The sequence below is a fragment of the Staurois parvus genome, unplaced genomic scaffold, assembly GCF_062004578.1.
Source record: "Staurois parvus isolate SC_StPar_1 unplaced genomic scaffold, SC_StPar_1.0 ptg000837l, whole genome shotgun sequence".
NCBI classification, from domain to species: domain Eukaryota; kingdom Metazoa; phylum Chordata; class Amphibia; order Anura; family Ranidae; genus Staurois; species Staurois parvus.
Genome location: NW_028318633.1, coordinates 18,227 through 34,478, shown reverse-complemented (window position 1 = coordinate 34,478; position 16,252 = coordinate 18,227). Strand labels below are relative to the sequence as shown.

Sequence of the window (16,252 nt, the reverse complement as noted above, 5' to 3'; positions counted from 1 at the left end):
AGAGTAATAGCAACACCAAGAAACAAGACACAAGTGCAAAGAGCATGTGCAGGCCACAGGCTTATATGTCATCAGCCACACCCCTCTGGGGGATGGACCACAGAGACCTGAAGGCATAAAAGGATTCCCACCATGCACAGCAGAATCCAAGATGGACGCCAGCACATGGAGTAACATAACCTCAGGGAAAAGGTAGGACCTTGACACTTCCGCTCCAAACTCAACGGAGGTCTTGGTCTTCCCAATATTGGTAAATATTATCAGGCAGCGCACGTGGCTCAATTACCAAAATATCATGCGACTCATGAAATACCTCAATGGGTCATTCTTGAATCTACAGATTGTGACCCCCTTTCCATGGCTAACTTACTTTGGCTTAGACCAAGTGACCGCCGCTCGATAACAATCCCCATCACATCTCATTTTTTTTCATTATGGGACAAACTTAAGACTCGCTACTCTCTCCAATACATTTACATAACCCCTTACTCTCACATCTCCAGAATCCAGCTTTTCCCCCGGCTTGGTCGTCGCTGCTCTCATTCAAATTATGGACCTCAGCTAACCTACTCCACACTCATCACTTCCTACAGAGGACCAAATTTAAATCCTTTGCTTCACTACAGGAGGCGTATAGCCTCCCAGCCTCCGAAATTTTTAGATATTTACAACTACAACACTTTTACGGCCCCTACACTAAAATACCCAACCAAACTAGCACCATGTCTCCCTTCGAACGAGCTTGCTATAAAGATCACCATATGCACGGCCTCATTTCATACCTATATTCCCTCATTGCAAATTCGGCCTCAACATCCTCCCCTTCATATACCCACAAATGGGATTCAGACCTGAATAGGCAATTAGATCAATCTGACTGGACCACATATGGGCCAATACAAAGTCATCTTCACAGAATGTTGTAGCCTTAGAAACCAACTATAAAGTTCTGACCCGCTGCCACATGGTTCCAGCAAGAATCAGAAAATATACCCCTAACTACTCCCCCAACTGCTTCAGAGGCTGTGTAGACCCGAGAACATACTATCATATCTGATGGGATTGTCCGGTAGCCAAAACTTTTTGGACGGATGTTTTCACTATGATATCCAGACTTAGTGCAAATGCGCTCCAACCCACCCCAATAACGGCTCTTCTCAATCTGCGCCCTCCCAATGTTACTTCGTCACAATTCAAACTCATCATGCAAGTTACCACAGCAGCCAAGCAGGTCATAGCAAAATCTTGGAAAACCCCCGCCTTAAGCATTGCTGCTGTTAAAACTAGAGCAAACGCAAGCTATGATACACGCAAAGATTGAAGCCACAATTCTTGATACAATCCCTAAGTTCTTGAATGTCTGGACTCCCTGGCTCGAGAGTTTTCTTCTGCAAAATTTTGATGAATCCCTCCTTTTTCCCTGATATTCATATAAAATATTTTTTGCGCAGTACTGGTACCAATTCTAACTGATCTCACAAATTACTTATATTCCTTCTCACTAGTCATGGAGTCATCCCTGCCTCCCCCTTCCCTTCCCCCCTCTCCCTTGGTCTCCCCCTAACTCCTCACATAGCTCTGGAGAGTCTTTATCCCCATTGAACAAATTTTTTTTTTTTGGCATATTTTTACCTCTTGCTAAAATATCTTCTGTATACCTAGAACCATAAGCTTTGCTGCACTGTTTGTTTGACGCTTTCTCTCCCCCTTTGTTCAAAGACATTTCTACTGTGTATATTTTCCCCTATATTTCACAAGTCAATACAATGTCTAATGCCAATTGTTAATGTCTTTACCTCTTTGTTTCAAAACCAATAAAATGTTCAAACAAGAAAATATACCGCCCTGCATCCACCCACTTCTAATGATGGGCACACATTAGGTCGCACGGTGCCACATGCGCCAGTTCCAAGATTGTACAAATGTCTAAATAGTGGTACATTTGAATAAAAATTGTCCACATATAAGTGGTACCCCATATGGAAGAGGAATAACACCAAGTCCCAAACTACCTTGGCACTGCTCCCCATGTAGTCTGGGCATCCAGGGGGCTCCATGTGACTATCTTTTCCCGTAAATCTTAAACTTATAAGTATAGCCTGTTGTCCTCTCACAGGTCTTCTAAATCTTGACCCCATATCTGGCACGCTTGCCGGGGAGAAATTGTTTGAATGCAAGGCGGCCAGAAAAATTAATGAGGGTCTCATCAATGCAGATGTTTTGCTGGGGAGTATAGACATCTGCAAATTTTTGGTTAAGGTGATTTGCGAGGGGCTGAATTTTATGGAGCCGGTCAAATTCAGGGTCACCCCGAGGATGACAGAGTGTGTTGTCATTGAAATGCATAAAACACATTATACTCTCATATCTATGCCTGGCCATGGCAGCAGAGAACACGGCATATGATGAATGGGGTCTGCGGACCAATACAACCACAATTTGTTATTTTTAGTTATGCCCATGTTGAGGGTTAGGCCTCAAAAAAATTTTAATTCAGAAATTGTAATGGGTTTCCATGTGAATGGTCTGACAAGGTTTGAATTTTGGTTGGCAACGATAAATTTTTGCGCATATAAATTGCTTTGATCCACAATCAATGCATACAGATTTTTCGTGAAAAACAGCTCCAGAAAATCAAGGGGAGAAGTTAAATTTGCTGTTTCCACCTGAATTCCGGGTTGGGCAGTGAATGGGGGAAGTACGAGTGCTGCATAATTTGTGGACTTCCAATTGGAATTTGCAAGCATGTCTAGAAGGATACTAGGGGCTCTACAGGCCTGTGTGCAAATTCTTGGTGGTTGCGGGACAGTACTTGTGCTCTCCACCACACCAGCTTGTACTGCACTTATGGGACTCGCCATGTCACCAAGTCATACTGCAGTGCTGGTATATGAAAGACCAGGATGTACTAGACCACTGGTGCTCGCCAGTTCACCAAAAGGTAGTGTGGCACTAGTACTGGCACTCTGCTGCATATGAGAGTCGTCAAAATTTACCGGAAAGTGCTAACAGAGATCAGTCCTGATTCTGCCAACACTGCGGGTTTGTGTGCAATGTATCAAGTGACAGGGACCTACTGACACTGCACTTGCTGTGGAAGAAGGGGGGGGGGGTAAGCATAGGGGCTAAATGCAGGTGCTGACAGGTGCCAGGGCTGATCCCGCTAACGCTACATTTTTGGGGGATACTATACTAATGTGAACGCTGGTATAGTGCTGATTTGATCAAAGATATTGACCCGTTCAGACACTATACTAGCAATGAAGGTTTATTGTGTATGAGCGTCTTCCTGGCAATCAAGGGGTTAAATGTGATTACTGGTGTACTGGCGGGCAATCTGACGCTATCTGGGAGGGGCGTGAAAACTGCGGGAGTGCAAATCACGTATATATATATGTGATTTTGCGCACCCGTGCCGCCCAGTAGCAGTATTTCTACTATAGGGTGGTCAGGAAGCGATTACAGAAGCAGTTTGTGTTATGGCGCTGCGTTACTTTTTTTTTTTAAAGAATATTTATTGGGTTTTAACAAGTTGAAACATGAACAAAATGGTGAGGCAAATTATGACATTAATGTTACATCATTTTTAAGCAAAGATCTAATTGTACGGCAAGTGAAATAAAATAAAATGACCTTAGCCTGATGGTAGCAGTTAGGAAGGGGCATTGATATAAAACTAAGGTATCGAGTTGGCATTGATGAGTAACAAAGAAAGTAGTATGTTGAAATGGTAGATCAGAAGGTTGTGTGTACATAAGGTAAGAGTAATAGCCAGTGGGAATGATGCGTTCCAGACTTGATCTAATGTTGTGATTTATCAGTAAATGCTGTTGTATAGTTATGATGTACGTAGATGTCATCTGTTACCCACCAAAAATATGTCCAAAAGAAGGTGAAAAAGAATTGTGTGAGAGTTTGGGAGTTGAGAGTAGGGGAGAAAGAGAAAGGGGAAGTAAAATAGGAAAAGGGGGAGAATATGAGCAGATAAGGTAATCAGCGTAGTTGAGATTACGGGAGATTGGTGATAATATGGTGTAACAGCTGGAGTCAAGGAACATAAAAAAATAGGGAGAATTTTACCCGGGGGCCTAGGTAGAATGAGGAGAGATAGAAGGCTGAGGGGGAAAAAGAACATGGAGAAGAAAAGTCCGTGATTAATATTTAGTAACTGGTAACCAGCGATTAGCTATCACCAATCAGTAACTACTGGTTGCACCATGCGTAATGGGGGAAAATGTCAACCTCCAATTGGTTGATGTGGGTCTGTGTTGTGGTGATAATGTCAAACGTGTATATAAGGCCTAGGTCAAGAGAATAAAGAAGTAGAAGGTCAAGATAGAAGTGAGATGAGGATGGAGAGGGAGTATAAGAGAGAAGAAGAGAAAATCAGCAACAGTAGAAAATTACACATGACCAACTGAGTAGTTGAAACTGTAGTCAGGTAGTCAGCTGGATAAAAGGTCCGAATCCACCAGCTTCGTTGGGGGATTGCATTGGATGAGTTAGAAGGTTGGAATTCTGAGTAAAGAAGGCCTGCTCCTGTACAGAAAAGGATCCTGTAATATAGGAGTTCCATTTTCGGAAATAGTGGGATTCTTTTGAAGTGGCCGGGGAGGTAATTAGGTTGAGTCTGTCCAGCCGTAGAAGGGAGTTGAGCTCTTGCTTGATGTCCGTCATAGTTGGAAGGCAGTTGGAGACCCATTTTCGGAGAATGACCCGTCTTGCTATCAGGAGGCATGTGGATATCCAAAATTTGTTATTTCTGAAGGAGGACATTTCTGAGGAAAATAGACCAATGACTGGCTGTTCCATAAAGCCGAAAAGTAGCGGAAGAGGGTGAATGGGTAGTCGGAATGTGGTGATAACGAATATGAAATTGACCACTTGCTTCCATAATGTGGAAATAGCAGGGCAGAGCCAGAATCTATGTTGTATTGATGGTTTTTGAATTTTGTATAAAGGGCAGGCGGACAGTGCCGGGTCAGTTTTGGAGTATAGAGAGGGCATATAGGCACGGTGTAGAATCTTCAACTGTTGTTCACACCAGAATTCATTGTTATTGAAGTCACATGTGGAATTGAAGCCTGATAATAATTGGTCTGCTGTAAATGTGTTATTGAAATCTGTGACCCAGGATTTCACAGCATTGGATGTCTCAAAAGGTTTGGCATATAGAAAGTTCAGCAGTCTATATATGTTTGAAATGTTGTATTTTCGAGAGTTCACCAAGACATCAATAAATGTCGACTGAAATCTAGTAGATTTAGTGGGTGCAATGGAGTTGACAAAGTTCCTTGCTTGAAGCAAGTAAAAGAAGTGATGTGCTAGAAGGCCGTAGGTTTGTAGGACACTGTTAAGAGGTTTTCGGGAACCTGTAGAGGTGTCGTATAGTTGTTGTACCAAAGTTAGGTTTTGAACTTGCCAAGTGTCATAAGCATCATAGGATTGTGGGGGAGGAAAGGAAGGGTTATGGTGAATAGGAAGAAAGCGTGAGAGCCACGGGGAGACCCCTAGTTTACGCCTGACTTCCCTCCATGCAATAAGGGTGTCACGGATGAGGAGATTATGTTTTAGGTGGGGTGGTAGTGACATTGGAGTGCAGTAAGGATGAAAGATCATAGGGATATACTGGGGCAGATTCCAGGTGGTAATTAGAATAATTAGAAGATTGGGTGATCCAGTTGAGGCCTATACAGAGCAGGCATGAGAGATTATAAATTCTAACATTCGGGAGGTTTGAGCCTCCCTCGCTTCATGGTAGGAATAGTTTAGCAAGTGCTATGCGGGGACATTTGCCTTTCCATAAAAATGTTGATATTGCCTGATTCAGCCTCGTCATGTCGCTGTGTTTAAGGAGAAGAGGTATGGTTGGTAGGGGGTAGAGAAGTTTCGAGAAGCTTACCATCTTAAAAAGATGAGATCTGCCCAGGAGGGAAAGCGGTAAGTCCTTCCACATTTCTAATTCTCCAAAAATTGGGCAAGAGTTGTGGGGAAGAGGCTCTTGTTCCCATCAACATGAGGACAAGCTGCTTGGGGAGGAAGTCCCCCTGCCCAAAAGCACCCTCCCCCAGTTGAGGTCATGTGGCCTGGTATGGTTTGAGGGGTGCTCATTCTTCCCCCTTCAGTGGGACCCTGCAGGGAACTGAACCCGGGCAGAGTCACTCATCCCTACTAGTCAGTACACATCTGATGTTCTAAGTTCTACAAACAAGAAACATTTGTCTGGTAGATGGATAGATCTGGACGTGTTTTATTGGATAAGAAATGTCATCACTCAGTCTCTATGGGCCAAATAAACTTCATTGTGTTTTATATCATCCAAACAACAATCCACCTCGACAGACATGAAGTCTGATCTCTGATAGTCAGTGGAGGGTGGAATGGAGGAAAGACAATAACAGCCAGTGACCTGAAGGACTATGATGGCGTCTCCCAGTGTAACCTGCCAAGAAGTCTGTCTTTGTATAACTGTCATCTAGGGAACGTGTCTGGATCCCTCACAATGGATTTATCCCAAAATCCAGCAGAATATGAGATCATTTATAGTAGAATTCCCCCCTCATCTCCTGGATCTCGGAGTCCCTCACATAGAAGATATATATCAGAGTCCTGCAGAATATGAGATCATTTATAGTAGAATTCTCACCTCATCTCCTGGATCTCGGAGTCCCTCACATAGAAGATATATATCAGAGTCCTGCAGAATATGAGATCATTTATAGTAGAATTCCCCCCTCATCTCCTGGATCTCGGAGTCCCTCACATAGAAGATATATATTAGAGTCCTGCAGAATATGAGATCATTTATAGTAGAATTCTCCCCTCATCTCCTGGATCTCGGAGTCCCTCACATAGAAGATATATATCAGAGTCCTGCAGAATATGAGATCATTTATAGTAGAATTCCCCCCTCATCTCCTGGATCTCGGAGTCCCTCACATAGAAGATATATATCAGAGTCCTGCAGAATATGAGATCATTTATAGTAGAATTCCCCCCTCATCTCCTGGATCTCGGAGTCCCTCACATAGAAGATATATATTAGAGTCCTGCAGAATATGAGATCATTTATAGTAGAATTCTCCCCTCATCTCCTGGATCTCGGAGTCCCTCACATAGAAGATATATATCAGAGTCCTGCAGAATATGAGATCATTTATAGTAGAATTCTCACCTCATCTCCTGGATCTCGGAGTCCCTCACATAGAAGATATATATTAGAGTCCTGCAGAATATGAGATCATTTATAGTAGAATTCTCCCCTCATCTCCTGGATCTCGGAGTCCCTCACATAGAAGATATATATCAGAGTCCTGCAGAATATGAGATCATTTATAGTAGAATTCTCCCCTCATCTCCTGGATCTCGGAGTCCCTCACATAGAAGACTTATATCAGAGTCCTGCAGAATATGAGATCATTTATAGTAGAATTCTCCCCTCATCTCCTGGATCTCGGAGTCCCTCACATAGAAGATATATATCAGAGTCCTGCAGAATATGAGATCATTTATAGTAGAATTCCCCCCTCATCTCCTGGATCTCGGAGTCCCTCACATAGAAGATATATATCAGAGTCCTGCAGAATATGAGATCATTTATAGTAGAATTCTCCCCTCATCTCCTGGATCTCGGAGTCCCTCACATAGAAGATATATATCAGAGTCCTGCAGAATATGAGATCATTTATAGTAGAATTCCCTCCTCATCTCCTGGATCTCGGAGTCCCTCACATAGAAGATATATATCAGAGTCCTGCAGAATATGAGATCATTTATAGTAGAATTCTCCCCTCATCTCCTGGATCTCGGAGTCCCTCACATAGAAGACTTATATCAGAGTCCTGCAGAATATGAGATCATTTATAGTAGAATTCTCCCCTCATCTCCTGGATCTCGGAGTCCCTCACATAGAAGATATATATCAGAGTCCTGCAGAATATGAGATCATTTATAGTAGAATTCCCCCCTCATCTCCTGGATCTCGGAGTCCCTCACATAGAAGATATATATCAGAGTCCTGCAGAATATGAGATCATTTATAGTAGAATTCTCCCCTCATCTCCTGGATCTCGGAGTCCCTCACATAGAAGATATATATCAGAGTCCTGCAGAATATGAGATCATTTATAGTAGAATTCTCCCCTCATCTCCTGGATCTCGGAGTCCCTCACATAGAAGATATATATCAGAGTCCTGCAGAATATGAGATCATTTATAGTAGAATTCTCCCCTCATCTCCTGGATCTCGGAGTCCCTCACATAGAAGATATATATCAGAGTCCTGCAGAATATGAGATCATTTATAGGAGAATTCTCACCTCAGCTTCTGCAGAGTACAGCCAGGATGTCGGAGTCCCTCACACAGACGTCTCATTCCAGAGTCTTGGAGATCATTACATGATAAATTCAGTCTGGTGAGGGATGGGTTAGTGATCAGAATGGAGCGGAGATCATCACAGCAGGAGGAAGTCAGACCACATCTCACCAACCTGCAGAGACAAATACAGACACATGAGAGTATATTAGGGAAAGAACCAACAACTCTTAGGGTATACTCCAAAAGAAAAACAAACAAAACCAGCGCTCCAATCTTCATGCAAACAAAGGAATTGTAGAATGCCAACCGAAGAGGTGCTGCCCTTCTGAGATCGGGAAATCTGACCACTAATGAATAAAAACAAACAAGGGCGCACTCTCATCATGCATTACCGTGGCATAACATGTAATTTATTAAATAAAAAGGATGTATACTCACAAACCAACGTGATAATGAGCAGTATAGGTGGTCCACAAAAACAGTCGCAATGCAAATGTGTCTAATGATGCGGATCATTGCTTTGTGAGTATACATCCTTTTTATTTAATAAATTACATGTTATGCCACGGTAATGCATGATGAGAGTGCGCCCTTGTTTGTTTTTATTCAACTCTTAGTGTATGGTCATCATAAAACTCATAGAAAAGAAAGAAGGAAGAAGATAATGGGGTCCCATCATCAAGGTGAGAAAAGTCAGTAAATCCCCTTCTGATGATCCATGGAAGGGGGAGGGGTGTAAATCTCTCCAGCAGTCCATTCACTCTGTAGGAAGCTTGTCTCTGGAGTAGAATGTCTCCCATATCATTACTGAGATCACACAGAGAAATGATGAGCAGATACTGAACAGGAGCAGACAAGGCCTGACATAGGGGGACTCAGGGGGGACTTGGTCAGTGTTGTCTTAACATTAATGTAACAACCAATCCGGGTCACGGCACCAATGCTGTCCTAAATTATGAAGACAACTATAGAAATCCATAAAACAGAGCGGATGAAGATATTTGCAACAGACAATTCATATCAAACATGGAGATCCAGCCCTTCTCCGGAGGACCAGGGTGCATTTATCTATGTACTTTCCTTCAGCAACTAATAGTTGTATTCCAGAGAGATGCATTTATTCAGATAAAGATATTTGTTACAGATGACAGAAATCCGGCTGAATATTTGTAAATATTACAATGAACAACAACCCTCAGAGTCCCATGTAAGAGCCTTCATATCAAGCATAGAGATCCTACACCGTCCATCATATGTCCGATCTGTAATATGCACCGAGGTCACTTCCATGCATGCAATAATGGGAGTTATGATCTATACCTGTCCTCCCATATTAATGACAGGAAGAAGCTCCTCTCCCAGCGGAGGTACAGACGAGGCAGATGACAGGCAATCATTAGAACCCTTCAGAGAACCTTCCTGTGTCCTGTCATCTGTGTCTCTTAACCAAAAAGAAGCTTCCTTATTATACACATTTTTCCCATTCAGTACAATGGCAAGTACTCTGATTGGCCACTTTTAGTAGCATGTTTGATCTCATGTGTCTAGACCTAGAACAGCTGTATGTATAGATTTTAATTAAAAGGTTAAATAGATACTACTTGTCTTGTTTATGGCAAATCTGCTCTCCTCACCATAAACAAGCACACCATGAATATGTAAGACCTTTCCCAATCTATTTGCAGATAACCTGCTCTGAAACTTCCCCCGACTCTCCACATATGTACCCAAACACAGGTTACCCCAACACAACAAGGGAAAGTCATTACCGCGTGCATATATTAACATAGTAAGGAGTCCTTGGCTATCCTTTTGGTGTGTAAAGTATGCACTTCGTCTGGCCCACTATGAATACCAACCTCACATCCATGAATGTATATACAGTACATTTCCTCATATTTTATATATAGTTATATCTATGATACACACATTTTATGTGCCTACAACATGTAGGCAGTAAGTCTCATTTCTCAGGAATGACTCTCATTTCTCTGTAAGCGGATGCACTTTATATGGCACCTCTCAGCCATTTGCAGTTTCTGTTCTTCACGTAACTATACTGAGAAGAGTAGAATGTTTCATTGGTTATCCTGATTTAGAAACGCCTGTTGTGTTTCTGTAGATCTTCTCTTGTTTTGTATTAAACCTTTAGAAATACTTCTTTTACACTTCTGTGTGGAGAGCTTTATTTCCCCGGATCCGGTGGTAGGAGATAAACGAGGACAGGCTGGGCTACAGACAGACAGAAATTGATTGTATCCCCTCGTGAATCACCTTATGATGTCTATACTCCCCAACAAAACTTCTGCCTGGATGAGTTCCTCATTCATTTTTCTGGCCGCCTTGCATTCAAGCAGTATCTCCCCAGCAAGTCTACCAGATCTGGGGTCAATATGTAGAAGACCTGTGAGATGGCAACAGGCTATACATGTCATTTTCAGATTCACAGGGGGAAAAGATAGTCATGTGGAGCCCCCCAGATGCCCAGACTATATGGGGAGCAGTGGCAACATAGTTTGGGACTTGGTGTCCAGGCAGCAGGCAGGGACATAGTCCAAAAAAAGTCCTGGGTCATTACAGGCAGCAGACAGAGATATGGTCAGCACAGCCAAAGTACTGGTTCAGGTAGGAAGTAGGAACATGGTCCATAAAAAGTCCTGGGTCCATACAGGCAGCAGGCAGAGATATGGACAGCACAGCCAAAGTACTGGTTCAGGTAGCAGGCAGGAACATGGTCCATAAAAAGTCCTGGGTCCATACAGGCAGCAGGCAGAGATATGGACAGCACAGTATTGGTCCAGGCAGCAGGAGGGAACATCAGGCTTAAGGCCTCGTTCAGCTAAGACCCGGCCACAGGGGTAGAGGCTTTATCCCACCCAATCATTTTGAAGCCTCAGGACTAACAGACTAGTAAAAATGAAGGGCAAGAGGCTCCATAAATTTAACATATCACTGAACTTACACTATCTGCCAACTAACCAAAAACCAAACATCAAAAAGAAAAGAGATTCACAAAGAAAGCGGTTACATTATGAACAGAAAGTGATACCAGACATTACTTAAAACAGTATGCTTTATTACAAAATTGCATGTGTAGACATTTTAGGTAAATACCTCAGTTAGCCATCACCGCAAGATGAGACAATACAACAAAGTATGACCTAAAACCAATTAAAACCAGATGTCATGACCGGTCATATATGAAAGGAGTGCTATAAATGTAATGACATATGGTCTATTACATATGCAGCACTGACACATAGGTTACACCACCATGTAGGGGATGTGTTCAAAAATTGTACCATATGGCTTAACAAAGAAATGCAATGCTAAAAATATCAAATATAGGTACCAGTATAAGATGGATTCAAGAACCCAGTGCTTAACCTAAACTACTGTTCTGCTTCGCATTATTGAACTGTTGTATAACACTAGTCAGACAGTCTAACAATAATTCAGAAGTCATGAAACGTGAGACATCAGATCTGTATGTATTCTTTGTTCTGAATAACTTTGTAAAACTACAACATAAGCACAAACAAAACATATGTGTCAGTACATTAAACATTATACAACAGCTTCATCCCATCAGTGAGTGTAGTCACGGACAATTCCTCCATAAGTCCAGGAATAGCTTGGAGCTCACTGTATGGTGCTTGTTGGATCCAGAAGCAATCACCAAATGGAGGACAGGAAGTTCCAGGTTAGAGGTTACTGTATGTGAAAATTACCACTTCCTGTCAAGTCCTGATATAACTAGGCATAATAACTAACTCTGACCACTAGATGGCAGCAACATCACATAACATTGCAGTATATTACATGTATTATTTTCAACAATATGGGCAGAACACTCCCTGCCTGGCATCATTTATTATGACACTACCTATGTAACAACTGCTATGCAGAAAAAACACACAAACAGGAAAATGGAATCCTAGCTAATCTGAGACTAAAACTATAATGTCAGTTATAGATCTAAGATAAATTCTTGTGGTCCCATTTTTTATAATCTTGACGTCCACCTTTCTAACCTTGCCATCTCTGCTTGGTAGTGCATTTACAACAAGTCCTATGGGCCACTCATTCCTGTTCTCTTGGCTGTCCTTCAACAGAAGGACATTACCCACTTTTACATTTGGGCGATCCTTAGTCCATTTCCTACGGCTCTGAAAAGTTGATAGATACTCCCTCCTCCATCTTTTCCAAAAGGTGTCTGCCAAGCATTGCACTTGCTTCCATTGCTTTGCATGAACTTGCGTTGTACTTATGTTTCCAGGTGGAGCAGACAAAGAGTTCCCCTTTTGAGTCAACAACATTGCTGGGGTAAGGACCATTGGTGCATCTGGGTCTGAGGATACAGGAACTATAGGCCTGGGATTCATAATAGCTGTAACTAGAGATGAGCGGATCGAACATGGCGAAGTGGAATTTGTTTCGAATATTGGGAAATATTTGATTCGTGACGAATCCGAAGATTAGCCAACTTCGGATGCGCGAATCAAATTTTCCCAAAAATGGCGGCGACATGTGTGGCGACGGAGCGGGGATCTCTGGGAAGGCGCGCAGACAAGGCGCGCTGACCCATAATGCATTCATTCATGACATTTCAGAGACTTTAGGGACACACAATCGTTACTCAGGGACACACAATCGTTACTCAGGGACACATAATTGTTACTCAGGCACACAGAATCGTTACTCAGGGACACAGAATTGTTACTCAGGGACACAGAATTGTTACTCGGGGACAGACACAGAATCGTTACTCAGGGACACAAAATTGTTACTCAGGGACACAGAATCGTTACTCAGGGACAGACACAGAATTGTTACTCAGGGACACAGAATTGTTACTCAGGGACACAAAATTGTTACTCAGAGAGACAGAATCGTTACTCAGGGACAGACACAAAATTGTTACTCAGGGACACAGAATTGTTACTCAGGGACACAAAATTGTTACTCAGGGACACAGAATCGTTACTCAGGGACACAGAATTGTTACTCAGGGACAGACACAGAATTGTTACTCAGGGACACAGAATTGTTACTCAGGGACACAGAATCGTTACTCAGGGACAGACACAGAATTGTTACTCAGGGACACAGAATCGTTACTCAGGGACACAGAATTGTTACTCAGGGACACAGAATCGTTACTCAGGGACAGACACAGAATTGTTACTCAGGGACACAGAATTGTTACTCAGGGACACTGAATCGTTACTCAGGGACACAGAATCGTTACTCAGGGACACAGAATCGTTACTCAGGGACACAGAATTGTTACTCGGGGACACAGAATCGTTACTCAGGGACAGACACAGAATTGTTACTCAGGGACACAGAATTGTTACTCAGGGACACAGAATCGTTACTCAGGGACACAGAATTGTTACTCGGGGACACAAAATTGTTACTCGGGGACACACAATCGTTACTCAGGGACAGACACAGAATTGTTACTCAGGGACACAGAATCGTTACTCAGGGACACATAATCGTTACTCAGGGACACAGAATCGTTACTCAGGGACAGACACATAATTGTTACTCAGGGACACAGAGTTGTTACTCAGGGACACAGAATTGTTACTCAGGGACACATAAACGTTACTCAGGGACAGACACAGAATTGTTACTCAGGGACAGACAGAATTGTTACTCAGGGACACAGAATCGTTACTCAGGGACACAGAATCGTTACTCAGGGACAGACACAGAATTGTTACTCAGGGACACAGAATCGTTACTCAGGGACACATAATTGTTACTCAGGGACACATAATTGTTACTCAGGGACATAGAATCGTTACTCAGGGACAGACACAGAATTGTTACTCAGGGACACAGAATCGTTACTCAGGGACAGACACAGAATCGTTACTCAGGGACACAGAATCGTTACTCAGGGACAGACACAGAATTGTTACTCAGGGACAGACACAGAATTGTTACTCAGGGACAGACACAGAATTGTTACTCAGGGACACAGAATCGTTACTCGGGGACACAGAATCGTTACTCGGGGACACAGAATCGTTACTCAGGGACACAGAATCGTTACTCAGGGACACATAATTGTTACTCAGGGACACAGAATCGTTACTCAGGGACAGACACAGAATCGTTACTCAGGGACAGACACAGAATCGTTACTCAGGGACACAGAATCGTTACTCGGGGACACAGAATCGTTACTCGGGGACACAGAATCGTTACTCGGGGACAGACACATAATTGTTACTCAGGGACACAGAATCGTTACTCAGGGACACAGAATCGTTACTCAGGGACAGACACAGAATCGTTACTCAGGGACACAGAATCGTTACTCAGGGACACAGAATCGTTACTCAGGGACACAGAATCGTTACTCAGGGACAGACACAGAATTGTTACTCAGGGACACAGAATTGTTACTCAGGGACACAGAATCGTTACTGAGGGACACAGAATCGTTACTGAGGGACACAGAATCGTTACTCGGGGACACATAATGGTTACTCGGGGACACAGAATTGTTACTCAGGGACACAGAATTGTTACTCGGGGACACAGAATTGTTACTCAGGGACACAGAATTGTTACTCAGGGACACAGAATCGTTACTGAGGGACACAGAATCGTTACTCAGGGACACAGAATCGTTACTCAGGGACACAGAATCGTTACTCAGGGACACAGAATCGTTACTGAGGGACACAGAATTGTTACTCAGGGACACAGAATTCTTACTGAGGGACACAGAATTGTTACTGAGGGACACAGAATTGTTACTCAGGGACACATAATCGTTGAATTAAAGAGTATGTCAGACAACACGCAGAGGAGTGGCAGAGGAGGCAATGTTTTAGGAGCGAGCAGACGTGGCAGCAGAGGAAGGGGTCGAGGCAGCACTAGTCGCAGCCAGAGGCCAGTGCTCCCGGTGTCATCCAGCGGTCGTGTCTCCACCGACAACCCTGCCGTCATCGATTGGTTGGCTCGGTCGTCTTCCTCTTCCCAGGTCACCTCTGACACCTACAGCCAATGGTCGGTGTGTACGTCAGACACAACCGTTAGTTGGCATGGCCCGGGAGCAAGCCCACTGAAATCACGTGTCCTCTACCTGCCCCTGTCCTTTGCTGTTCCCTCACCAAGCGAAGTATCGCATGCTGTGGGCTCAGCCCCACTGTACAGTGAGGAAGAGCTAACAGAGGGCGGTCAGGAACGGGGGGAGACATCCGCCTCTTCAGCAGCCAGGCGAACAAGTACTGGCGAGGAGAGTGGCTCGGTAGCCGGTCTAGAGACAGGTCTGTCTCCTGACCCAGACGCAGCCGAGGGGGCTAGTAGTGAGGCGGAGACCCTAATTGATGATGATGAGGCTGATCGCACTTGGCAGCCTCGTCGTCATCAGGCTATTGCTTCCGCATCATCAGGAGAAGAGGGTGCCAGCTTGGCAGTGAGCAAAACAGTCGGTGGGTTGCCCAGGAGGCAGCAGGGTCGCATCAGTGTCAGTGGAGGCAAACGGCCACGGAGTAGAGCACCAGCTCCACTGCAGCCTACCACCACGGCCAGTAGTGGTGCCGGTGTGCACGGAGGAAGTAGCAGTCAGCCAGTGAGGAGTAGCGGGGCAAAGTTTCCTACTCGGCGGTGTGGCACTTTTTCGTCAAGCCGCCCGAGGAAGTAAACGTAGCCGTATGTCGACTATGTGGCCAGAAAGTCAAGCGTGGCCAGGGGGCCCATGTTGGGACTACAGCGTTGCATCAGCATATGCAGCGTCGCCATTCGGTGGCCTGGGAAAACCGTGATAAAGATACGGCGGTTCTGCCTGCCCCAGCCCCCGCTCCATCACCCGCTCCGTTACTTGCTCCGTCACCCGACGTCAATCGCCCTCTATCAGCCAGTCAAGGCTCCAACACCTCTGCTGAGGGGAGTTGTCGCTCATTGGCA

At 44.0% G+C, this 16,252-nt stretch overlaps 1 protein-coding gene across 1 annotated transcript in view; it reads right to left on the bottom strand.

Moving 5' to 3' along the window:
• The window catches only part of LOC149443709 (ribonuclease inhibitor-like), a 34,986-nt gene extending 22,999 nt beyond the window's left edge, over window positions 1-11,987 (bottom strand). Inside the window, exons 1-2 of the mRNA XM_089655361.1 lie at window positions 11,923-11,987; window positions 8,319-8,489 (exon numbers count right to left, since the gene is read on the bottom strand). Coding sequence (XP_089511487.1) covers window positions 8,319-8,374 — 56 coding nt within the window. The 5' untranslated portion in view covers window positions 8,375-8,489; window positions 11,923-11,987. The remainder of the gene's footprint in view (window positions 1-8,318; window positions 8,490-11,922) is intronic.
• Between the last annotated feature and the right edge of the window lie 4,265 nt (window positions 11,988-16,252).